This window comes from Indicator indicator, chromosome 3, assembly GCF_027791375.1.
Source record: "Indicator indicator isolate 239-I01 chromosome 3, UM_Iind_1.1, whole genome shotgun sequence".
NCBI lineage: Eukaryota > Metazoa > Chordata > Aves > Piciformes > Indicatoridae > Indicator > Indicator indicator.
In genome coordinates, this window is record NC_072012.1 from 49,574,141 (window position 1) to 49,600,645 (window position 26,505).

The 26,505-nt window shown below is 47.6% G+C and overlaps 2 protein-coding genes across 2 annotated transcripts in view; both read right to left on the reverse strand.

Moving 5' to 3' along the window:
* PTPRB (protein tyrosine phosphatase receptor type B) overlaps positions 1–17,031 on the reverse strand; it is a 91,621-nt gene extending 74,590 nt beyond the window's left edge. Inside the window, exons 1-3 of the mRNA XM_054399579.1 lie at positions 16,977–17,031; positions 13,811–14,203; positions 3,164–3,402 (exon numbers count right to left, since the gene is read on the reverse strand). Coding sequence (XP_054255554.1) covers positions 3,164–3,402; positions 13,811–14,203; positions 16,977–17,031 — 687 coding nt within the window. The remainder of the gene's footprint in view (positions 1–3,163; positions 3,403–13,810; positions 14,204–16,976) is intronic.
* A 2,497-nt stretch (positions 17,032–19,528) lies between these two features.
* The window catches only part of PTPRR (protein tyrosine phosphatase receptor type R), a 149,020-nt gene continuing 142,043 nt past the window's right edge, over positions 19,529–26,505 (reverse strand). The window contains exon 15 of the mRNA XM_054399457.1: positions 19,529–19,622. Within this exon, the coding sequence (XP_054255432.1) occupies positions 19,529–19,622 (94 nt within the window). The remainder of the gene's footprint in view (positions 19,623–26,505) is intronic.

Consider the following 26,505-nt stretch of genomic DNA (forward strand, 5'->3'; position numbering starts at 1 on the left):
GCCTTGAGCAGCTGAGTCTAGTTGAGAGGCGTCCCTGCCCATAGCAGGGGGGTTGGAGTAGATGACCTGTGAGGTCCCGTCCAAGCTGAGCCATGCTATGATGCTATGCTCTGAAAAGGGATGTTGCTGTTCCTCAGCAATGGCCACAATTTAAAGGTTCCTACTTCACTCACTCTTATTCCTGCTACTGTAAAATCATCAAAACTACCCTTTTGTGCAAGCACTGGTTTGCTGAGACTTTGGAGACTTCCTTCTGTACCTCATTCAGCACAAAGCTTGTAGTAGGGCTAAGGTCTGACACAGATGTCAGAATGAAACAGGAGGGGGTCCATCACTCACTGGTGGTAATATATTTATGTAGAATTAGCCAACATAATACCAATAATTCTTTCCAGGCTGGTACTGAATAAATGGGCTTTTAGCAAATCAGCACTCCCCCAGCCTTTAACACTTTCCCAATCTGCCTGGCAAGCCAAGAAACTAATTACAAAAGAAAAAAAGAACTGGAAGTGAGTTTTGGGAGTGGCCGGATGTGTTTCTAATAGCAGGCTCCAAAGTCCCTTTCAGACACTTTCCCAAGGTTTCCTGACTTCTTTTTTTTTTTCTTTAAACACCAACCCCTCTCTCTTGTCTCTCTAATCAAGAGGAAATGGGCTCTGCATAGCCTTTGTCATGGTTTGAAAGCGCAAGCTGAGTTTTTACTTGAAATCCAAGGCTGTTCTAAACCAAACTTTGGTTTGATTGAGTGCCACCAGTGTGTGTGTGTGTCTGTGTGTGTGTGTGTCCCCAAAATGGGTATGCTCACAGCCAAGTCACTTCAAGGCTTTACCTCTACAAACAAGAGCACCTAGCCTGGGCAAATACTATAGAAGGTGTTGTCTGCCTGGCAAGAACACCTCAACATGAGGAGAAACTTCTTTACAGCGAGGGTGATGGAGAACTGGAGCAGGCTGCCCAGGGAGGTTGTGGAGTCTCCTCTGGGGACTTTCCAAGCCCACCTGGATGCATTCCTGTGCAGACTACCCTATGTGATGCTGCTTTTGGCAGGGGAGTTGGACTTGAGGATCTCTGGAGGTCCCTTCCAACCTCTAATATACTGTGAATAATCAGTGCTTGCTCTGTCTGTGAATTTTCAAAGCATCATTAGGAGGGTGATGAAGGGACTGGAGCACTGCCTGATGAGGAGAAGCTGAGAGCCCTGGGGCTCTCCTCCCTGGAGAGGAGAAGGCTGAGAGGGCATCTGATCAATGTCTATCAATAGCTGAGGGCTGGGGGTCAAGTGGAGGGGACAGGCTCTGCTCAGATGCACCCTGTGATAGGACAAGGGGCAATAGATATAAACTACAGGACAGGAGGTTCCACCTCAACAAGAGGAGGAACTTCTCCATTGTGAGGGTCCCAGAGCACAGGAACAGGCTGCCCAGAGAGGTTGTGGAGTCTCCTTCTCTGGAGCCTTTCCAGCCCTGTCTGGATGTGTTGCTGTGTGCCCTGTGCTGGATTCTCTGGTCCTGCTCTGGCAGGGGGGTTGGACTGGAAGGTCTCCAGAGGCCCCTTCCAACCCCTAACATCCTGTGTGATCCTTATGTTAAACACAGGTTAATCCTGGTCATTTGACAACAATGTTTTTAACTCTACTTTTAGGGAGAGGGAAACAGAGACACTGGCCAGAGATTTGAAGTCTGTGTGTCTAGATTGTTGTATCTAGATTGAAATGTCCACACATGACTGGAGGCTCTAAGGCACAGATTCATGCTGATCACCAGGGTTCTGGTTTGAGAGGCTTTGGTCTGAGCAGCTTGCTTGGTGCAAATGTGTGAATCAGAAGAGGAATGGGTGGGTAGCTTTGGTTCAGCCAGTGCCTGGTGGGATTCTGGTGGAATTATTTAACAGGAGTGCTGGAGGCACTTTGGCTAATACCAGTTTACTCAGAACATTTCCATTTGTTGGGGACCAGTGTTCTGTGCAGGATGTGTGCTTATGGACAGAGGGCACAGAGAAATAAGCTCAACCTGCCTACACCAAGCCAGAATAAATATATTTTAACTAAACTGCCTCCATCACCTATGGAATAGGGGTGCAGTGAATCATAGAATCATAGAATTGTCAGGGTTGGAAGTGACCTCAAGGATCAGCCAGTTCCAACCCCCCTGCCATGGGCAGGGACACCTCACACTACAGCAGGTTGCTCACAGCCACATCCAGCCTGGCCTTCAAAAACCTCCAGGGATGAGGCTTCCACCACCTCCCTGGGCAACCTGTGCCAGTGTCTCACCACCCTCATGGGGAAGACCTTCTTCCTAACATCCAATCTGAATCTACCCACATACAGTTTTGCAGGAAAGAAAGACTGGAAACTGATGTGTAGGTCCTGAATGACCACTCTCAGGTCCTTCAGTGGATGGGGCTGGCATCCCCTTTCCCCTCCTCTGCCAGGGATGTTTGTGGTGGGTGGGACAGAGAAGACATCAAGAAGTGGCTGTGTGTCTCCCTTCTGCCCACTGGTCAGTAGAAAAGCTGACCAGGGTCAAGGCCAGGGGTCCTTTTAAAGCAAGTTAAAGCACTCAAATTTCACTTGCTTCATAAATTATTTGTGTAATTTATCCTAAATAAGGATAAAACTTCCCTGAAGGTTTTTAAGACCAGGCTGGATGTGGCTCTGGGCAACCTGATCTAGTGTGAGATGTCCCTGACCATTGCAGGGGTGTTGGAACTGGATGATCTTTGAGGTCCCTTCCAACCCTGACAGTTCCATGGTTGTAAGGCCATAAAACATGCTGTGATTCTTAGAGTGTAATCAGAGATAGACCTCCATGCAGTGCACAGCCTGAGCCACTGAGACCAGAGCCCCCAGGCTCCTCTGGCTCCTGCCACATCCATTGCACCTCACATCACCTAAGCGTGGCTCTCAAGCTTAGAGATTCTCCCAGTGCATTGTGAACACCAGGGGCTGTGCTGTACAGCAAAGGCAGATTTTTTTTCCCTGCAGCTGTGCTTCTAGCAAAGGGCACTATCAGCATGAGCAAAGCATCCCATCAAAATAAAGAACAAAGCTCAGTCTTGGAGCTGTTTGTTTTTTTTTTTTTTCCCTCACCTGTAATAGCTACCAGGCTCCACAAAGTGGAGCAGGCTTAATAAAAAACAATCAATAATCATTCTGCCTTACCTCTTCTGTAGTGCTGGAGTATTGCAGGGTAGTTGCTGGAATCCAGGTTTTCTCTGTCACTGCAGATTTCAAGTCAAAGTAGAGGTCTTCAATGAGATTCTTGCTGAAGTGCTCAGTCACATTCCTGATGAACATCTCAGTGCTGCTCTTCAGCAGACTTTCAGGCCTGGAGGTTATGGTGTTCAAAGAGGGGGATGTGGTTCTAGTACTCCATACAGAAGTCTCTGCATCTTGGAGATCTAAAATAAATAAAAGCAATTAAAATCAGCTCTACATTTTGATAAACTCTTCTTTAAGTGGCAACTAGAGGCTGCCCAGAGAGGTTGTGGAGTCTCCTTCTCTGGAGCCTTTCCAGCCCTGTCTGGATGTGTTCCTGTGTGACCTGTGCTGGATTCTCTGGTCCTGCTCTGGCAGGGGGTTGGACTGGAAGATCTCCAGAGGTCCCTTCCAACCCCTACCATCCTGGGATCCTGGGATCAATATAACTTCTAAGAATGTTCAGTGCACCTGTCAGTTCTGCAGGTATTTTAAGTTTTCAGTGCAAACATATTTTGCATCTATATCAAAGACTGTGCAAAAGCAGGGGGGGGGGGAAATCCATCAAAGATGATGAGGTGAAGAGAAAGGTTGTACTTTCTCAAGTGTTTTCACTCCTAGCATCTGCACTTGTAACTTTTTCACTTGCTTGGGTGTCTTCAGTTCTGGGCCCCTTACTATAAGAGGGACATTGAGGTGCTGGAGGGTGTCCAGAGAATGGCATCGTGGCTGGAGAAGGGCCTGGAGCACCTGGGCTATAAGGAGGGGCTGAGGGAGCTGGGGGTGTTCAGGCTGGAGAAGAAGAGGCTGAGAGGAGACCTCACTGCTCTCTACAACTACCTGTAGAGTTGGAGTGAGGAGAGGGCAGGCTCTGCTCCTTGGTGTCAAGTGACAGGACCAGAGGAAATGGTCTCAAGCTGCACCAGGCTGGATGCTAGGAAATAATTCTTCCCAGAGAGGGCTCTCAGACATTGGAATGGTTTGCCCAGGGCAGTGCTGGGGTCACCATCCCTGGAGGTGTTTAAGCAGCCTGTGGAGCTGGCACTTAGGGACATGGTTTAGGATTGACCCTAAACTGGGTTGAAGGTTGGACTGGATGAGCTTAGAGGTTTCTTCCAACTGGATGTTTTCTGTGCTTCTGTGATCAAACATCACATGGTGTCAGCTCTGTAAGGTCAACCCTCCCCTGTTTAAGTACATGGGCCAGATTTTCCTCTGCCCTCTTTCATCAAGAGAAGACTGGATGAGGCACTTGGTGCCATGGTCTGGTTGATTGGATAGGGCTGGGTGATAGGTTGGACTGGATGATCTTGGAGGTCTCTTCCAACCTGGTTGATTCTATGATTCTATAATCTAAGTTCAGGGTAATTTTTCAAAATAATTTGTTCAAGGTAATTTTTTAGGGTTTTTGTTTTGTTGTTGTTCAAGATATTTGTTCAAGGTAAGTCCCTTGCACCCCCATGGGACATGCCTCTTGGATTTTCAAATCACTGCCATGCAGACAGCATGCTAACCTCTGCCTGTTCTCTTCCCAAGGTTCAGCTAACAATCACAGAATCACAGAGTGTTAGGGGCTGGAAGGAACCTCCAGAGCTCATCCAGTTCGAGCCCCCTGCCAGAGCAGGAGCAGCCAGAGCAGACCACACAGGAACACATCCCAGGTTTGGGATATCTCCAGAGAGGGAGACTGCACATTTCCCCTGGGCAGGCTGCTGCAGGGTTGTGTCATATCAGATGGCTGAAGTGCCTCAAAGGCAGTGGGGGGGGGAGCTGCTTTTCCAGTCACGTCTCCTTTGCAGAAAGCCAAAGCTGCAATCAAAGTGCAGGAAAGATTTTACTACACATTTTTCCTCCCCGTTTTCATGGCTCTTCCTCCCCACTGGTATGTATTTAATATCCTCTCTTTGTGGCTCTGAGGGCAGGGTTCAAGCCGTGGTGGCCTCTCCCTCTGGTAGCATCGCATTACAGCTGAGGGGTTGTGATTGCTCCCCGGCCCCTTCTCCTCACACAAAGCTGCCCTGCCCCTGCTGCAGCACAGCTCGTGTGCCTTGGCTCAGTGCCCAAGACACTTGGGCTGTCCTTGAACTGGGGTCTCCAAACCTTGTTTTGCTGCTGAGCCACTGGGCTGGCTGCCATTTATAACAATTTTAGCTCACAAACTCTCTAAAAGAAAAAAAAAAAAGGAAAAAAAAATGAGTGAGTTAAATTGCAGCAGAAGTTTCCCAATGTAATTACTTGGGGTGCAATTAGGATGTCTTAGCAGGGCAATGTGTGATTAGCTCTTAGCCAGAGGATCAGTGGGGGAGCTCCCATGGAGTCACCAGGGTGTGTATGGCAGATTTGTGTGTCTGTAAATGTTTCTGTTCATAACACCTTTTTACAAAGGATTTTGCAGCACTCTCATTTGCATCCAGAAACAAAGGTGAGATTGGAAACCCTCGTGGGAGTCATCACCATCATAGAGTCATAGAATGTTTTGGGTTGGAAGCAACCTTAACAGCACAAACCCCTTTTTCTACCACACTTTCTGGCCCTTCTCTTCTACTTGGGCTTCTCTCTTCCCCATGTCCTATGGTCCATTTGCCTACTGCATATCAGAACCTGAGCTTACTGAGTTCACATCCCACTGCTGACCCTTCAGGGGGTGAGATGGAAGGTAGAGGAGCCCTCAAGCAGGCTGCCCAGAGAGGTTGTGGAGTCTCCTTCCTGGAGACTTTCCAACCCCACCTGGATGCATTCCTGTGTGGACTCCCCTGGGTGATGCTGCTCTGGCAGGGGGTTGGACTGGATGATCTCTGGAGGTCCCTTCCAGCCTCTAATGTACTGTGGTACTGTGAGATACTTCCATGCTCCACAGCACAGTATGTTCACCTGACATCCAGCTTTGGATTCTCTTGAAAAGAATTGGTTTGCTCAATGGATTGATACCCAGAGGAAGTTTCTTCTCCTTTTGCATCTGACTGCACTTCTCTGTGAATGGAAATCTCCCAGCTCTCCACTGAATTACCAAAAATCTTGATCAAAGGTTTTTCCAAATCAAGGCATTGAAAACAATGCCACAGATCTGATTCTGCCCCCTCCTACCACCATACAAATAGCTTCATTGAACCCTCAGGTCTGGTCCAAGCCTTCACAATCATCCTCATGCTGCTGCTGGGTAAGTTGTGTGTTCCCCAGTGAAAGCTTAACTCTGTAGGTTGTTCTTGATAACCACAAGAACTGCTTAATAGTGCACAAGATCATCAACAGAAAGGACATAAAGGAAACTATTATTGAGCAATATTCAAACCATTCTACCTTCCCTTTAGGTATGGAAACATAACCACACAGGATCCCAGGATGTCAGGGCTTGGAAGGGACCTCTGAAGATCTTTGAGTCCAACCCTCTGCCAGAGCAGGACCAGAGAATCCAGCACAGGGCACACAGGAACACATCCAGACAGGGCTGGAAAGGCTCCAGAGAAGGAGACTCCACAACCTCTCTGGGCAGCCTGTTCCAGGGCTCTGGGACCCTCACAGTGAAGAAGTTCCTCCTCATGTTGAGGTGGAACCTCCTGTCCTGCAGTTTATATCCATTGTCCCTTGTCCTATCCCAGGGCACAAGTGAGCAGAGGCTGTCCCTGTCCCTTCCTTCCTGACCCCCAGCCCTCAGCTATTGATAGACATTGATCAGATCCCCTCTCAGTCTTCTCCTCTCCACACTAAACAGCCCCAGGGCTCTCAGCCTCTCCTCACCAGGCAGTGCTCCAGTCCCTGCAGCATCCTTGGAGCCCTCCCCTGGACTCTCTCCAGCAGATCCCTGTCCCTCTGGAACTGGGGAGCCCAGAACTGGATGCAATATTCCTGGTGGGGCCTCACCAGGGCAGAGTAGAGAGGGAGGAGAACCTCCCTGGATCTGCTGGACACACTCCTCTGAATGCAGCCCAGAACAACTCTCTGCAGAGTGCCTGTGGTGCAGAGCCTGCTGTGGTCCTACCTCCCAGACCTTCATGGCCTCTACCAAAAGGCCAGGGAAGAGTCTGGCAGGGGCCACCCTGCGCTCAAACTCTCATCAGCTGCTGTGACAAACCCCTTAGCTGACACAAATCCGGACTCATTCTAAACAGCACATCAGCCTTGGTTTCTGGGGATCTCCTTTTAGCCATGGGGCTCTGGTAAGCAGCCAGAAATGCTGCCCCAAGGACTTGGGGAGAATTAGGCCTGCTTGCTCTGTGCCTCTCAGCTATCTCCAGGTTCAGCAGGGAGTAGAACTTACTGATAGAAAGACAGCTAAAAACAAGTACATCATCAAGTGGTCAGCAGGCACTCAGGGGGGAAAAAGGCAACACAGTTTGGTTCCTAAATATAGATTTACACACCCAACCTAAAAACACATTAAAAAACAAACCCCCTTGGCTCTCTTCAGGGACAAAGAGCAGCAGCTCCAACAGGAAGGCAGCTGTGTTCCAGGGCAATTGTGCTTGAGGAAAGTTGCTGCTCCACAAAAGGGAAGCTGGTGCTGCCAGCAACACTGTGGGGCTCAGCAGCCAGGGGTAACAGACTCCTGGTGCAGGAGCTGAAGGAGTGCTTGGTCTTCTGGAAGTCAAACACTTGGACCTCAGAAATATTCCACCAGCCTGAAGAGGGACCAGGAACAAGAACTTGGTCTCTGCCCAATCCATTTGCTCTTGATAAGCTTGAATTTCATAGAATTGTAGGGTTGGAAGGGGACCTTAAGGATCAGCCAGTTCCTGCCATGGGCAGGGACACCTCACACTACATCAGGTTGCCCAGTGCCACATCTAGTCTGGCCTTAAAAACCTCCAGGGGTGAGGCTTCCACCACCTCCCTGGGCAACCTGTGCCAGTGTCTCACCACCCTCGTGGGGAAGAACTTCTTCCTAACATCCAATCTGAATCTCCCCTCTTCTAGCTTGGATCCATTCCCCCCAGTCCTATCACTCCCTGACACCCTAAAAAGTCCCTCCCCAGCTTTCTTGTAGTCCCTTTCAGATCCTGGAAGGCCACAAGAAGATCTCCTGGGAGCCTTCTCTTCCCCAGATAAGGACTGGGGGGAATGGAATAAAGCTGGACATGGGGAGATTCAGACTGGACATGAGGAAGAAGTTCTTCCCCATGAGAGTGGTGAGAGCCTGGAATGGGTTGTCCAGGGAGGTGGTTGGGGCCCCATCCCTGGAGGTGTTTAAGGCCAGGCTGGATGAGGCTCTGGCCAGCCTGCTGTAGTGTGAGGTGTCCCTGCCCGTGGCAGGGGGGTTGGAACTGGATGATCCTTGTGGTCCCTTCCAACCCTGACTGATTCTATGATTCTATGATGAAATGATGGCATCCTGACCATGCACATATTTCATCTGTGGGGTGTGCTGCAGGCTGTAGCCAGCTGCAGAGCAGCAGCCTGCTTACAAGAGAAGGAAATCATAGAATCATAGAAGGGACCTCCAAAGCTCATCCAGTCCAACCCCCATGCAGTCAGCAGAGACATCCCCAACTGGATCAGGTTGCCCAAAGCCCTGTCCTTACCTTGAACATCTCCAGGGATGGGGACTCAACCACCTCCCTGGGCAACCTGTTCCAGTGTTCCACCACCCTCATGGTGCAGAACTTGTTCCTAACATCCAATCTGAATCTGCTCTGCTCTAGTTTGAAGCCATTGTCCCTCATCCTGTCCCTGCAGGCCTTTGCAAACAGTCTCTCTGCAGCCTTCTTGTAGCCCCCTTCAGGTACTGGCAGGCTGCTATTAGGTCTCCCTGGAGCCTCCTCTTCTCCAGGCTGAACACCCCCAGCTCCCTCAGCCTGTCCTCAGAGCAGAACTGCTCCAACCCTGATCTGATTTTGTTCTCTGCGTTGTGGCTTACTGGGACTGAAAAGTTATGGAAACCAAAGCCCTGGGCTTCATTGCATTTACCTTGGAGCTTCTGTCACTGTGCCATTAGATTGTGCACAAGGTCTTGTGCTCAAGGATCTGCCATTGATGCCTTTCTCTTTCCAGCTGAGCCAGTGGCAATGTATTGCTTTGACCAAAGAAAGAAGGCTCAAATACTTTCTGTTATTTCATGGGCTCACACAGGTGTTAGCAAACTCTTTCACTAACAAAATCATATAAAATAATATTTCAGGGAGTTAGAAAAGGGTTCTGAGTGAAAGCTTTTTTTAGGATAAAAGTTCTGGGCTGTCTCAAAGGTGCAATGAAAATTTTGATCCTCACTGCTCTGATTTATCCTGGAGAAATCTGTAAAGGTAAACACAACAAAAATCCAACCTGTTGTGAGCCTATGGAGGGATTGGTGCAGTTTTTATGGACACTTCAAGATGTGGGAAAATGAAAGCCCAGAGATATTAAAATGGGTAAGAGTTGCTGCCTTTCCTGCACTTCTGCCACCATTCCTGTGGTCGCTTTCCCTTCACTGGAGAAGAGGAGGCTCAGGGGAGACCTCATTGCTCTCTACAACTACCTGAAGGGAGGCTGTAGCCAGGTGGGGGTTGGTCTCTTCTCCCAGACAAGCAGCACCAGAACAAGAGGACACAGTCTCAAGCTGTGCAGGGGGAAGTTTAGGCTTGATCTTAGAAAGAAGTTCTTCCCAGCAAGAGAGACTGGCCATGGGAATACGCTGCCCAGGGAGGTGGTGGGGTCAATGTCCCTGGAGGTGTTTAAGCAAAGCCTGGATGAGGCACTTATTGCCATGGTCTGGTTGATTAGGCAGGGTTGGACTTGGTGATCTTAGAGGTCCTTCCAACCTGGCTGATTCTGTGATTCCCCAAGAATGCCAAGAAGATGTACAAGGCTTTCCTTACCACACTCTGCAGCTGCAACTGCTGCTTCAGTGCTTTGGAGCATGCTCTAGGTGTGCACTGCTCTGGACTCCTCTACACAGTACCACAGTACATTAGAGGTTGTAAGAAACCTCCAGAGATCATTGAGTACAACTCCCCTGCCAGAGCAGCATCACCCAGGGGAGTCCACACAGAAATGCATCCAGGTGAGATTTGGAATGTGTCCAGAGAAGGAGACTCCACAACCTCTCTGGGCAGCCTGCTCAAGGGCTCCTCTACCTTCCCTCTCACCCCCTGAAGGGTCAGCAGTGGGATGTGAACTCAATAAGCTCAGAGCTCAGGTTCTGATATGAAGTAGGCAAATGGACCATGGGGAAGAGAGAAGCCCAAGTAGAAGAGAAGATACAGGGCCAGAAAGTGTGGTAGAAAAAGGGGTTGGACTGGATGACCTGTAAAGTTTGCTTCCAACCCAAAACATTCCATGACTCTATGAAAGACTCACAGTTTATGAAATGCAGGAAGGACCAGGGGTCACAGTTTGAACTTCAGGCTTTGGCTCATACACAGTACCTGATACTTTGTCTGTTTTAGACTTCAAACAAAACAAGATGAAAATTTGTTACTTCCCTATTTTGAATTCCTTGTCCAACTTGTTTTATGTCTTTGTAGATCTCACTATGATTCTTCAGTACTTTGCACATAACAGTAAGTAATAAAACCACTTGGGATATAGTCTGGGCAGGGACTGGTTTGAGAGCAGCCCTGAAGAAAAGGACTTGGGGGTGCTGGGGGATGAGAAGCTCAACATGAGCCAGCAGTGAGCACTTGCAGCCCAGAGAGCCAAGCAGAGCCTGGGCTGCAGCAAGAGAAGTGTGGCCAGCAGGGCCAGGGAGGGGATTCTCCCCCTCTGCTCCCCTCTGCTGAGGCCACACCTGGAATATTGCATCCAGTTCTGGGCTCCCCAGTTCAAGAGGGACAGGGATCTGCTGGAGAGAGTCCAATGGAAAGCTACCAGGATGTTGAAGGGACTGAAGCACTGCCTGGTGAGGAGAGACTGAGAGCCCTGGGGCTGTTTAGTGTGGAGAGGAGAAGACTGAGAGGGGATCTGATCAATGTCTATCAATAGCTGAGGGCTGGGGGTCAGGAAGGAAGGGACAGGGACAGCCTCTGCTCACTTGCACCTGGGATAGGACAAGGGGCAATGGATATAAACTCCAGGACAGGAGGTTCAACCTCAACAGGAGGAGGAACTTCTTGACTGTGAGGGTCCCAGAGCCCTGGAACAGGCTGCCCAGAGAGGTTGTGGAGTCTCCTTCTCTGGAGCCTTTCCAGCCCCATCTGGATGTGTTCCTGTGTGACCTGTGCTGGACTCTATGGTCCTGCTCTGACAGGGGGTTGGACTGGAAGATCTCCAGAGGTCCCTTCCAACCCCTACCATCCTGGGATCCTATGATCCTCCTTATGAATTTGAGGAGAACTGAAATCTCAAGGGAGATTGGTAGCTCATGGCCATTCCTCCTGTGAGCTGTTTCAGCCAGGGGCCAGATTCAACTACAGGTGGGTGCAAGAACTCTCTGATGATAGATGTAAAGTGATATCTGATTGAACAGAGATGGGATACACATTGAAACTGTTGCTGATTGCCACAAAGAGTCCTTTAGGTCACGAGTGTGGCAAAAAAACCCAATGCAAATCCAAATTCATGGTCCGAAATCAAACCCAAACTCAGTCTTTCCTCCAGGCTCTGAAGACACCTGCTTGGCATTTGAATTAGGCTCAGAATTAAAGGGAGTCGCAGTGTTGGGTTTGGAGCTTGTACTCTCTCTGGGCTGGTAAGATGTTTGGGATGCAATTCTTTTGCCAAAGTATAACTGGATTTTTTGGGTACTATGAAAACAAAGGGCAAATGATATCAAAATATGGGGTTAGTCAGGAGGAGAAAAACTTAAAACCATTTAAGCTCCAAAGACTTTGCTCAGTTGTTACTATCTTAGCTAAATCTAGATTGCAGATGTTGTTTCAGGCTGAGACACTGCTTTCCCTGAAGGCAGACAGATGTTCTTGGAAGGTTAGCTTTACACATTCAACACCGAACATTTTGACATGCATCTGGAGGTCAAGACCAGCACTGTGGGCATTAGATTCTCACAGAAACATTCAGATTGGACAAGCCCCTCAGGATCACCAAGGCCAACCCACAACCCTACTCTACAAGGCTCACCCCTAAACCACAGCCCCAAGCACCACAGCCAAACCACCTTCAAACACAGCCAGGCTTGGGGCACTCCACCACCTCCCTGCCCCTCACATTCTAATCCCTGACTGCTCTTGCCCTCAAAAAATGGTTCCTAATGTCCAGTCTAAAAAATTTCTTTACTCTTGTGTTTATCCTTCTCAGTTCCTGCAGCTGTCAGGAGCCTGACACACCTAGCTTAGGCTTGGAGGAAGTGGCTTTTAAACACTGAGCAACTGTCTCGGGCTCTTTTACCTTCTAGAGTCTTAGCCCATGGGGTGCCTGTGAGTATATCTCTGAGGAGTACAAAGTTAGCCCTCTGGAAGTCCAGGGCTGTAATGCTACTTACTGCCCTGCTCCTACCCTGTGTCATGCTAAACTGCACCATGTCATGGTGACCGTCACCAAGGCTGTTCACAGTACATCAGATGTTGGAAGGCACCTCCAGAGATCATCCAGTCCAATCTCCCTGCCAGAGCAGCAGCACCCAGGGGAGTCCACACAGGGATGCATCCAGGTGGGGTTGGAAAGTCTGCAGAGGAGACTGCACAACCTCTCTGGGCAGCCTGTTCCCGACCTTAATGTCCCCAAGCAGTCCTTCTCTATTAGTTAATACAAGTTAATAGATCCCCTCTCAGCCTTCTCCTCTCCAGACTAACCAGCCCCAGGGCTCTCAGCCTCTCCTCATGAGGCAGCACTGCAGTGCCTCCATCACCCACACAGGTGTACCAGTGCCTCTGTAAGGACATGCACAGACCCCATGCATCTCCAAGTGCTGCTACAAGAGCAGCTGAGGTTTTTGGTTATTTTCAGGATCTTGGGTGTGTCCACATATGCTGCATCTAAGGGCAAGGTGACACTGTGTCAAGATGAATTTGTAAGCCATGTCTGTTCTAATCATGCATTTGGGTTAATCAGAGAAAGAATTGCACAAATGTTTGATTTTCAGACATCTGCTTGCTCTTGACAGATAGAATCTGGATTTCACAGGATTACAGAACTGGCAGGGTTGGAAGCAATCTCAAGGATCAGCCAGTTCCAACCCCCCCTGCCGTGGCCAGGGACACCTCACACTAGATCAGGTTGCTTACAGCCACATCCAGCCTGACCTTCAAAACCTCCAGGGATGAGGCTTCCACCACCTCCTGGGCAACCTGTGCCACTGTCTCACCACCCTGATGGAGGATTTGCCTGACAAATTGAATGGGGAGGAGAAGGACTTCTGTACATCCACATTTTTAAAAAGGACTGGGACTTAGTTCCTACAATTCTGTTTAAAAATGGAAATGACAAAAAAAGTACAGTGATCTGAGCTGACAGAAGAAGAGTGATCTGAGCTGACACAAGAAGAGTGATCTGAGCTGGCACAAGTGATGCAAAGATTTGGAGTAGAGAAAAGGAGAGACATCTTCAAAATACAAACTGGCTTGTTAAAAGCCTCTAGTTGTGAGAAAGAGAGCACTTGTGGCAGATATTCTTGCTATGGTTCTCTGTTTCTCAACTAGGCAAACCATTTTTCTGTTTGCATAAAACTCCACAGTGTTAAACACCCGAGGTAGCATAGAAGAGGCATTTGTGTTACTAGGACACTTCCCAGAGGGGGTAGCTCACCTTGCTTTGAGCACAGGTCTACATACACAGGCTTCCCCGTCTCACTGGCTTCCAGCTGCATCCATGTGTGAAGGTATTTCTTACTCTGCTTGGCCATCACCTTCTGGCCTTGCTTTGTGAGAAAGAGAGAACTGTTGGCCACCTTCAGGAGCCCATCCTGCTCCTGGCAGGTCCACCTGACCGCCTGGGGACAGTCGACGACGATGCTGCGGGAGGACAGGGCGGAGCGCGTGGAGATGCTCAGGCACTGGGCAGACCTGAGGTGCAGGAGTCTGTCCTCTGCTGTCCACTGCCACTGCTGGTTGAGGTTGGTCATGTTGCACTTTTCCACGATGACTCCTCTCTTTTCTGAAAGACACTGCTGTTTCTGGACATGGATAATCAGAAACCCTTCTGAAAGAGGAAAATGCCAGAAAAAATGCAATGGTTATTGAACTGAACCAAACCAAACCAAACCAAAGAACAAAACCAAACCAAACCAAACCAAACCAAACCAAAGAACCAAACCAAAGAACAAAACTAAACCAAACCAAATCAAAGAACAAAACCAAACCAAAGAACCAAACCAAACCAAACCAAAGAACAAGACCAAACCAAACCAAAGAACAAAACCAAATCAAACCAAAGAACCAAACCAAACCAAACCAAACCAAACCAAAGAACCAAACCAAAGAACAAAACTAAACCAAACCAAATCAAAGAACAAAACCAAACCAAAGAACCAAACCAAACCAAACCAAAGAACAAGACCAAACCAAACCAAAGAACAAAACCAAATCAAACCAAAGAACCAAACCAAACCAAACCAAACAACGAAACAAAACCAAACCAAAGAACCAAACCAAACCAAACCAAACAACCAAACCAAACCAAACCAAAGAACGAAACAAAACGAAACCAAAGAACCAAACCAAACCAAACCAAAGAACAAAACCAAACCAAACCAAAGAACAAAACTAAACCAAACCAAAGAACAAAACCAAACCAAACCAAACCAAAGAACAAGACCAAACGAAACCAAACCAAACCAAAGAACGAAACCAAACCAAAGAACCAAACCAAACCAAAGAACCAAACCAAACCAAAGAACAAAACCAAACCAAACCAAAGAACCAAACCAAACCAAAGAACGAAACCAAACCAAACAACGAAACAAAACCAAACCAAAGAACCAAACCAAACCAAACCAAACAACCAAACCAAACCAAAGAACGAAACAAAACGAAACCAAAGAACCAAACCAAACCAAACCAAAGAACAAGACCAAACGAAACCAAACCAAACCAAAGAACGAAACAAAACCAAACAACGAAACAAAACCAAACCAAAGAACCAAACCAAACCAAACCAAAGAACGAAACAAAACGAAACCAAAGAACCAAACCAAACCAAACCAAACAACCAAACCAAACCAAACCAAAGAACGAAACCAAACCAAACAACGAAACAAAACCAAACCAAAGAACCAAACCAAACCAAAGAACAAAACCAAACCAAACCAAAGAACCAAACCAAACCAAACCAAAGAACGAAACAAAACCAAACCAAAGAACCAAAGCAAACAACCAAACCAAACCAAAGAACCAAACCAAACCAAAGAACAAGACGAAATGAAACCAAACCAAACCAAAGAACAAAACTAAACCAAACCAAAGAACAAAACCAAACCAAAGCAAATTCTCCATGATTTAAAAATCCACCAGCAAATAAATCTCTCTTCCCACTTTCTGTGCCTTGAACTTTTCGTTAACTTTCCATATGCTGAACCTATTTTTAACAACTCCAAATGTACAACTCACATGATGCAAGTGCTGGTAGCGTAAAGAGTTACCAGCAGGGCTGGGGAGGTTCTTCTTCCCCTCTGCTCTGCCCTGCTGAGACCACAGCTGTAATACTGTGTCTAGTTTGGGGCTCCCCAGTTGAAGAGAGACAGAGACCTGCTGGAGAGAGTCCAAGGGAGAGCCAGGAGGATGCTTAGGGGACTTGAGCATCTCCCATATGAAGAGAGACTGAGAGCCCTGGACTCCCCTGGGTGATGCTGCTCTGGCAGGGGGGTTGGACTGGATGATTTCTGGAGGTCCCTTCCAACCTCTAATGTTCTGTGATCCTGTGATACAAAAAGCAAACTACTGTGGCAAAGGTCAGCTTGACTCTCATTAGGTGTAAAAATGAAGGGGAAAAAAAAAAAAAAAAGGAACTGGACTGCAAAGTACTCCGAGAACTATGAGCTTTCAATTCCAGCTCTCAATACCTTACTCCTTGAAAGCACAAAGATCTACAGGAGTGCTCAGTTTTCCTCTCAGTGTTACAACAGCTCTTTTTACAACACAATTTACTGCCTGGGAATGGTTTGAGTGAAACCTGTTGTGTCTCTGAAGCAAGCATGCAAGAGGACATGGCCAAATCTCTGTGCCTGTGCTGCTACAGGAATGGAGGCTCTTTACTGATAGGAAGTGCCTCTGTTGTGCTGGATTTACTCCAGCCTCTCTAGCTGTTAGTTTGGTGACCATCCCAATTCACAGTAGATTATCTCTTTGTGCTACCACACTTAGAGGTCAACATCAAACCCTCAGATGAAGAGAAGTGCAATCAGAAAAACTCCGAAGTTACCAACACAAAAGCTGTCCTGGTTACAGAACACGGAGTTGGTTGTTTCAAATGCAGTCTCCCTGCCACTTCTTGCTTAGGTTTTTCTCTCTCTCTCTCTTTTTTTTTCTCAGTCTCAGTTACTCAGACATCTCCAGCTTCACTAGTTACAAAATGCTAAATGCAGCACCTCCCTTGGTAGAGGTTTGGCATTCCCCTGTGCTCACAGACCTAACTAAGCATCACAGAAAGCTGCTGGCTCTGGAAGTTTCACAAAGTAGGAGTTAAGCAAAACAAATTGAAAGCTCCCCTTCAAAACGCTTGCCCCAAAGCTCAGCTCCTGGATCGTCTAGCAAGATACCTTCTGGAGAAAAAGAAGTAGCATCTCCAGCATAGAAGGAGACAGTTTATTCTCCTTTGAAAAGAAATCTAAACAGAAGAGGCTCCGTTGGCCCTGCCCCCCATTCCTCTTGCATGAAGCCCAGCAAAGAAAGGAGTCAGGTCTGTCAAGTCACCAGCCCTGCTGCAGGACTCTGCTCAGCGGCACAGAGAGCGACACGGCGGAGGGAGAGACACTTACCTGAGAACGTCAAGGCAAGACAGGTAGAAAGCAGGAGGTGAAATAAAGAATCCATTTTCCCCCTCTAGCAACTCCCCATGCTTCTCTTAAAAAAACCCACCTCAGATAAGTGAAGCGAAGGCTAGGAAGGAAATGTGCCTTCACGGGGGGAAAAAGTCAGTGACGAGCACTTCCTTCTATTCAATTGTTTTGGGGAGTTTTACACCACTTTGTCCTTTTATGTGATTCTTCAGAGTTTACCAGTTGCTTTGTTTTGGAAAAAAAAATAAATTACAAGCAGAAGAGAGGGAGAGAGAGAGAGAGGCTTTCAAACACCTGGGGAGCTAAAAGAGATGATATTGAACCTCTTTAGACTGAAAGAAAAGGGATCCTAGTTTTGCGTAATGCATTGCAAGCCTGCAGGTGGTCTGGATGGTGCTGAAGGAGTAAATGCAGTACCACCCAGGGACCAAACACACATCTTTTGCAACTCTACATAATCAAGAAAAAAAATCTGATAGTGATACTTCTAACTCCACAAGGTCTAAAAGCCAAACAGAGGAGGGAGGGGGTTGGTGGAGAACAGGATAAGGAGGAGGCAAATCTCTGAGTCTTACACAAACTCCCCCTGAGGGATCAAGTGGTGCTGGTTTTGCCTTCCCATCAGGTGATCCACCTTGCTTCATGTCAGTGGGAGGTTCCCTGCATCTTCTGGATTGGTTCTCCAGTGTTCTGGAATGGTATTGGGCTGTGCCTGTTTCTAGGGGTACAATAGTGTGTGCTGCATTCACTCCTCTGGAAAAGAATAAAAGACCTGGGCAAATGTTTTATATCAAGAGTCATTTATTAGCAGTATGAAGCAAAGTCAACATCACTGCATTAAAAACTCATTATACCCTGTAAACAGACCTCTGAGTCCTGTAAGTCATAACAAGTCAACTTCACACTTCTCTTTAAAACAACCTCTTGCTGAACAGTAAAAAGGAAACAGTCATAGCAGCAGTTTCTTGCCTGTATAACCCCCGTGTGGAACAGTCCAGATCACTGAAGGCAGCTACCTCTCACTGGAAAGAGATAGAGCAGATAAAACAACAGGAGAAAAAAAAAAAAAAACAAACCCCAAACAACCCAAATCCCTTGTTAATAAAAGGACAGACATATTTCAAATCCTTACCATTTAATATATGCTACAAAGTCTCTTGGAAAAGGAAGATGACTTCCAGGATTTACAAACACACTGGGCTGGGGGCTGCAGCAGAAGCATCTTCTAAGACAGTCAACAGCAGAGGGGTAAATACAAACACACTGAACAAACAGACATTGTGCTCTGCAACTGCTCTGTGAGACCTACAGCCAATACACACTTAATAGTTAATAGGATCAAGAACATAGAGATTCCCATAGAAAAGAGTCACTGCTTTGCAAGAGTTTTCAAAAAACCCAAGACTTTTAGGGATTTTTTTTTTTATTATCTCACCTTCTTTCTTTTTTTTATTATCTCATCTTTTTTCTTTTTTTTATCTCACCTTCTTTTTTTTATTGTCTCACCTTCTTTCTTATTAAATTAGCTAATCTTTTTTTTTATAATCTCATTTTTTTAATTACTTCATCATTTTTTTAATTCTCATCTTTCTTTTTTTTAATTATGTCATCATCTTTCTTTTTTTAATTATCATCTTCTTTTTTATCTCATCTTTTCTTTCTTTTTTTATCTCATTGTCTTTCTTTTTTATCTCACCTTCTTTCTTTTTTATTATCTCATCTTCTATTTTTGTTATCTCCCCATCTCTTTTTTTATCTCATCTTCTTGTTTTTAATCCCATCTTTCTTTTTTTTATCTCCCCATCTCCCTCTTCTTTTTTATTACCCCATCTTCTTTCTTTTTTTACCTTTCTTTTTTTCACCTTCCTTTTTTTAACCTTTCTTTTTTTTTACCTTTCTTTTTTTTACCTTTTTCTTTTTTACCTTTCTTTTTGTTACCTTTTTCTTTTTTACCTTTCTTTTTTTTAATCAGTTTTGTGCGTGTGTTGTGTTAATTTTAAAATCCACAAATCGAACACTTGCAATTTTTTTAATTTTTGTTTTTTTAGCAGCAAGAATATTATTATGTGGCCAAGAAACAAGCTCACCACATAATCAGTAATAGCACTTTTACAGTACAGTTGACAGTCCATTCACAAGACACTTAAAGCATTTATACACTTGATAAACATCTCTTCTGCCGAAGATCCAAAGTCCATCTGGCTGTGGCAGGAGCACCTCCATACATTCCACAGGGCAGCTGCCAGCATTACAGGAGGAACCCACCTTTAGAGAAATATGTCAACATCCCCACGTGGAGCTTCAGGACAGTGCCCTCTTTAGAAATCATAGCAGGGAAGGTCACAATACATTCATGTACAGTAGGGGGCCAGCAATCTCTAGACATCTTTGCCCACCTGTCCATAATCCTTTCAGCAGTCGGCCTCACAGGCGCTCTGCTCATGGCAGTAAAACTCCTTGAAGAAGCTGCTGGTAGGTAATGAACCAAATTACCTCTGGAGACTGACATTTGGGTTTCTCCCTCCTTGGCTTCACTGGACAGCTTCTGCAGAAAGTCTGCTTTCGTACAGACTTAGTGCGTGGTGCACAAATTCATACTGTTCACTGGTCTGCACCATTCCACCCCTGAAAGGGAAACACACTGCAGTCAAATCTTCTGGCTTGAGAACCCAACAGCCCCACAGCCACCAGGGAACAGAAGTCCTCTTCTGAATTTTGGACTTAGTTTGCTTGAGTGAGTGAGAGGTTTGCCTGAGCAGAAGTGCTTTCTCCATAGCTCACACCATTCAGCACATGCCCAGCATGAACCAGCCCACACCTGGAGTGTTGTGTCCAGTTTTGGGCACCTCAGCACAAGAGAGATGTGGAGGTGCTGGAGCCAGGGCAGAGGAGGGCAAGGAAGCTGTGAAGGGCCTGGAGAAGAAATGTGATGAAGAGAGACTGAAGGAGCTGGGGATGGTTAGTGTGAAAGAGAGGAGGCTGAGGGGAGACCTCCTGGCTCTCTACAACTCCCTGAAAGGAGGTTGTGGAGAGGTTGGTGCTGGTCTCTTCTCCCAGGTCATTAGTGATAGAAGAAGAGGGAATGGCCTCAAGCTGCCACTGGGTAGGTTTAGACTGGAGAGTAGAAACCTTTTTTGAGGGCAAGAGTGGTCAGGTACTGGGATGTGGTGGGCAGGGAGGTGGTGAAGTGCCCAAGCCTGGCTGTGTTTGAAGGTGGTTTGGCTGTGGTGCTTGGGGCTGTGGTATAGGAGTGAGCCTTGTAGAGTAAGGTTCTGAGTTGGCCTTGGTGCTCCTGAGGGGCTTTTCCAACCTGAATGTTTCTGCGTCTCTGTGATTCTGATCCCAGTTGTGTCAGGGTAAGCACTAGAGAGGCAAACATCTGGGATCTGTATTGTTAAAGCCTACATTTCCAATTCAGGACAGGGTGAATTTTGCTCAGTCACTGGAGCAAGACAGGCCAGGTACCCAGACACAGCAATAGTCCTGATGGAGCAAGGGAGTAGCCAGCATCTGGCTTTTCATTTTTGTGCCTTACTGGTGACTTCCAGAGTGCCTGTGCTGGGAACAGCTCTTCCTGTCCTCTTTTGAACGCCTGCAATGCATCTGGTCTGAACAGTAGAAGAAGAAATTCTACAGCAGTGACTCACTGCAGCACCAACAATACTAAAGATTAACCTGACCATGAAGAGGACTGGTTGCAGACAGCTTGGACTAGATGCCTCCACCTGATAACGATCCCTGTTTCAGATCTAAGCATGAAGTATCAGCTGCGGTGTGGTATTTATTGAGGGTGGTTCCACTGAGCTCTGAAATGAAACTCAGCCTCTTTCTGACAATATTAAAGCCTTCCAGGTCTCACTTCGCACAGGGTGAAGCCTCAAGTTTACTTAATTCCACTTTTATTATCTCATCTGCCAGGGTATTCAAGGCTTCTAGAACCAAGCCCTCAGCTTATCCTCAGCGTACCCTGGGGCTGCCAGGTACCTTGGAGGGGATGAAAAACTAAATGGCCTTAGTGGGAAGAAAGACATTAAGATGTATATTGCATGAGGCTTCAGCTTCATGGAATCCATCAAATCTGTGAGTGAGAGCAATGCCAAAGCCAGGCACCTCCTGGGAGAAGGTATGACAAAGCCCATGTGAGCCCTTCAGACAGCCTAGCAACAAAACGTGCTGGAAGGTGTCCAGAAAAGGGCAGCAAGGCTGGGGAGGGGTCTGGAGCACAGCCCTGTGAGGAGAGGCTGAGGGAGCTGGGGGTGTTTAGCCTGGAGAAGAGGAGGCTCAGGGGAGACCTCAGTGCTGTCTACAACTACCTGAAGGGAGGCTGTAGCCAGGTGGGGGTTGGTCTCCTCTCCCAGGCAAGCAGCACCAGAACAAGAGGACACAGTCTCAAGCTGTGCTCACAGCCACATCTAGACTGGCCTTAAAAAACCTCCAGGGATGAGGCTTCCACCACCTCCCTGGGCAACCTGTGCCAGTGTCTCACCACCCTCATGGGGAAGAATCTCTTCCTAACATCCAATCTGAATTTACACATTTCTAGTTTTGCTCCATTCCCCCCAGTCCTATCACTCCCTGACACCCTCAAAAGTCTCCCCAGCTTTCTTGGAGCCCCCTTCAGATACTGGAAGGCCACAAGAAGGTCTCCACATAGCCTTCTCTTCTCCAGACTGAACAACCCCAACTCTCTCAGTCTGTCCTCATAGCAGAGCAGCTCCAGCCCTCTGCTCGTCCTCACGGCCCTTCTCTGGACACCTTCCAGCACCTCCAGCACTGTAATAGGGGTTCCAGAACTGGACACAGTGCTCCAGGTTGGGTCTCACCAGAGATGCAGTAGCCTCTCAGCTTTGCCAACAGACATCCACATATTCATAACCCTTGGCTGACTTCAGCTGCTTTGCTCTGTCTGAAGGTGAAGGGAGGGCTTTGCTCTGGTCCTCCCTACTGCCTAGCCTCCTTCCCTCCTTGTCACTGCTGTGTCCTGCCCTGCCCACACAACCTCTTCCCAGCCAACTTCCCTTCCCATCTCCCCCATCAACGTTCCCCTGAGCTGTTCTCTAAGGGAGTGTGCTTCCCCAGTTAGATCTACTGTGTGCAAGGCTTAGAGGAAGGGAGAAGGACTTTGAGGCATTGGAATTTCCATGGAAACAGGAGGAAGAATTATTTCCCTGTGAGGGTGACAGAACACTGGAAGAGGCTGCCCAGGGGGGTCGTGGAGTCTCCCTCTCTGGAGATATTCAAGACCTGCCTGGATGTGCAGGGAGGTTGGACTGGATGATCTCTGGAGGTCCCTTCCAGCCCCTAACATTCTGTGATTTCTGTGATTTGGCAGGAGGGGCAGCTTAAAACAAATTTGGCTGCACCAGGCTGATTGTAAGGGTGGTCCTTGCTCCTTCCTCTTCAGTGCTGGAGTCACAGCCAAAATCTCCAGGAAGGTATAGATGAGACTGGCTGGGACTGAACCCACACTACCACATTGTCCTGTGCTAGCAAACATGACTGAGATGTGAGGATGCTTAGGAATCCTGCATGGGCAAACCAATGCACATCTCTCTCAGTTTAGGGGCACCTGCATCTTATACAGAGATTCAGACAGCTGGGCTTGGTCAGTGCCACTATCCATGGGATTCACAGAACCACAGCATCACACATCAGTTATCATCCACTTGGGGCTGAGGCAGAGCAGGGTTAGACTGCATCTTAGGAAGTAGTTCTTCAGTCTGAGGGTGGTGAGACTCTGGAACAGGCTGTCCAGGGAGCCTGTGGATGCCTCCTTCCTGTGGGTGTTCAAGACCAGGCTGCATGAGACCTTTAGCAGCTGAGTCTAATTGAGAGGTGTCCCTGCCCATGGTGGGGAGGTTGGAGCAGATGACCTCTGAGGTCCATTCCAACCTGAGCCATTCTAGGATTCTAGGATCTAGTCCAATCCCCCTGCCATGGGCTGGTACACCTTTCACTAAATCAGGTGGCTCAGAGTCCCACCCAACCTGACCTTGAACACTTCCAGGGATAGGGCATCCCTGGGCAACCTGTTCTGGTGCCTCACCATCCACCCTGCAAAGAGTTTCTTCCTTACCTATAATCTAAATCTACCTTCTTCAAGTTTAAAACCACTACCCTCCATCCTGACACTACACTGCCAGACAAACAGCCCCTCCTCATCCTTTCTGTAGGGCTCCTTTAAGTACTGGAAGGCTGCTATAAGGTCTCCACAGAGCCTTCTCAAGGCTAAACAACTCCAACTCTCTCAGCCTGTCCTCATAGGGAAGGTGTTTCAGCCCTCTGATTGTTTTTATGTCCCTCCTCTGGACCCACATAAGCATGTCCATGGCTTTCTTGTACTGGGAACCCCAGAGCTGGGTGGAGTACTCCAGGTGGGGTCTCATGGGCAGAGTAAATGTGGAGAATCAATGCTCTTGGCCTGCTGGTCACACTTATGCAGCCCAGGATCTGGCTGGTTTTCTGGGCTATGAGTGCCTATTGCTGGCTCCTGTCCAATCTTTCATCTACCAATATTCTCCCTTTTATTCTTGTGCAAGACTCATGTTTAAGAACAAGAAATTATTTGTGACCCTAAGATATCAGCTTCTCCAGAAAGGCTGTGTGAAAGAGCAGCTCAGGGGGAGATCTGCTCAAGCAGGGAGGTTTCCTCTCCCCATGTCCCTAATGCCCAGAAGGGATGGACCCAGAGCTACAGCACCTCTGCATGTGCAGCCTTTGTCCTCTGCATGTGCAGCCTTTGTCCTCTGCAAGCTGCTGAGGCCTCTGCTTCTTTGGGACTCTCTGGAGCGGTGCTTGGAAGAAACAGCCCCTGGCATCCTGAGGGCCTGGGGACCTGCTCAGCTCTGCCACAGGGAGGGAAGGGTGTTTCCCCCTGCCCTCTGGCTTGCTGCTAGTGCAGCTGGATGCAGTCTGCTCCAGCCTGAATGTGATGCAGGACTTGGGCTATTTTTTTTCCCCTAACCTGAGGTAATTAGTCAAAACACTTAAACAATGAACTGACGCACACTGGAAACTCTTCTCATCCTGTCTTGGGGAGCCAAGAGCAAAGTCACTGGATGCCATCCCAAGAATGTGCCTGTAAGGTTAAGAATGTGCAACATCTCTTGATAGCACAGTTAAGTCTTGAAGATGCCTCACATCAAACATTTCCTGTTTCTGCTGCACTGAGGGGAAAGAAAAAAAAAAACCCAAAGACCAACCCAAAAAGTAAAGCTGAGCAGACCTGTGGGGCTGGCTGGCTGTGAATCCACACAGAGCATGGCTGTATCACAGCACATTAGAGGTTGGAGTGGACCTCCAGAGATCTCAGGGTGGTGAGACATTGGCACAGGATGCCCAGGGAGGTGGTGGAAGCCTCATCCCTGGAGGTTTTTGCAGCCAGGCTGGATGTGGCTGTGAGCAACCTGCTGTAGTGTGAGGTGTCCCTGCCCATGGCAGGGGGGTTGGAACTGGCTGATCCTTGAGGTCCCTTCCAACCCTGACAATTCTCTGGTCTCACTGACCTTTGTCCATGCATGAGTGATACTCAAGCCACTTCATGATCTCTCAATCCAGTTAGGGGCAGTGGCTACTGCAGTGTTTAGGGGCTTCTAAACTCTGCCTTAGCAACCCTTCCTGTGAACTGCCTACCAGGTGAGTAGGACTCATTCTACCCTGTGGCAAAGGGGAAAAAGAAAAGGGGGTTTGGTTGCTAAGTTTTGCCAAGAAAGATGTCTTTTAAACTGGCTCACAGAGTGCCTGAGGATATGCAAAGCTGGGGTGCCTTAAGCAGGACCTCTGGATTCTATGGATATAACCTGAAACTACAAAAAAGGCAGAAATGTGCAAATCACAAGACTTGAGGCACTTTTTCTTAACAAGCTTTGTGTCACTGAGATTGTTGCTATGAATGTTTAGATCTGGATCAGCTTTCCATTCTCTTTCCAAGCTTATTTAAGATACTAACAGATATCAGAAAGTTCCTTAGTCAGATACCCTTTGATGAGATTGAGTTGTCAGTCATGTAGCTGAGACTGGCACTTCTGCTTCCACCTCTCTACAGTGGAGTAGGAAAGCAATAAGAATAAGGTTACCTTCTAATACTAACATGGGAGAGAATGCTACAAATCTTTTCCAGTAAGATGAAGAGAAGTTTTGGCATTTTGGAGTTGGTAATTTAAAACAGAATAAGCATTTCCCCCACAGCTCTTCCATCTTTTATTTTTTTTTCTCCCTGAGATTTTTATGTCAAGAAATTCCCTTGGAGGATTGCACACTCCAAGAGCCTCACATTTCCCTGTCAGGATCACATTACAATCTCTAGCATGATGATGGTGTTTGGGAGGAGAGGGCAGAGGAGATGATCCAGAACCAGAGTCAGTCATATGGAATCTGCTTCCTCTGTGCTTCCAATACCTTTCACAGCTCTTCAGAAGATGAAAATCCAGCACTGTCCCTTTGACCTAATCTATTTTTCAGCATCTGGACCCTTATGGGCTGTTTCCATTTAAAGAAGAAATGCATGTCAGAAGCAGTTAACATCACAGGATGTTAGGATTGGTTAGGATGGAAGGGTCCTCTGGAGATCTTTGAGTCCAACCCCTCTGCCAGAGCAGAACCAGAGAATCCAGCACAGGTCACACAGGAACACGTCCAGACAGGGCTGGAAAGGCTCCAGAGAAGGAGACTCCACAACCTCTCTGGGCAGCCTGTTCCAGGGCTCTGGGACCCTCACAGTGAAGAAGTTCTTCCTCATGTTGAGGTGGAACCTCCTGTGCTGTAGTTTCCATCCCTTGCTCCTTGTCCTATTCCAGGGCACAAGTGAGCAGAGGCTGTCCCTGTCCCTTCCTTCCTGACCCCCAGCCCTCAGCTATTGATAGACATTGATCAGATCCCCTCTCAGGCTTCTCCTCTCCACACTAAACAGCCCCAGGGCTCTCAGCCTCTCCTCACCAGGAACTGCTCCAGTCCCTTCAGCATCCTTGTAGCCCTCCCTTGGACTCTCTCCAGCAGATCCCTGTCCCTCTTGAACTGGGGAGCCCAGAACTGGATGCAGTATTCCAGGTGAGGTCTCACCAGGGCAGAGTAGAGGGGGAGGAGAACCTCCCTGGATCTAGCAAGATACTTGCAATGAGGTTGCAGGCCCTGCTAGCTACATCTGAGGAGGAATGAGCCTTCTCTATTCTTGGTGCCCCCCTGTTTATTTACTTTATACAAAATCCTGCTTCCTCCAGCAGCAGAAGAAAGAAAAGTACAACCAAACCAACAGCTTCCATTGTGCACAATAACCACATCCTCCTTCCCAACACAAATCTCTCTTCAGCCAGGGTTTCACAAAACAAAGCCCTCTGCAACAATGTTGGCTTACAGTGTTCCTGCACCCAAGCTGTGAATTCAACCAGGGAATTGATCTGACTTCCCAAAACTCTGCAACAAATGCCTTGCTATTTTCTTAACCTGGCTTAAGTGTTCCAACCCAGTTCCAAAGGCCCCCCAGCACAGCTTATGGAATATTAAAGCACCAGAT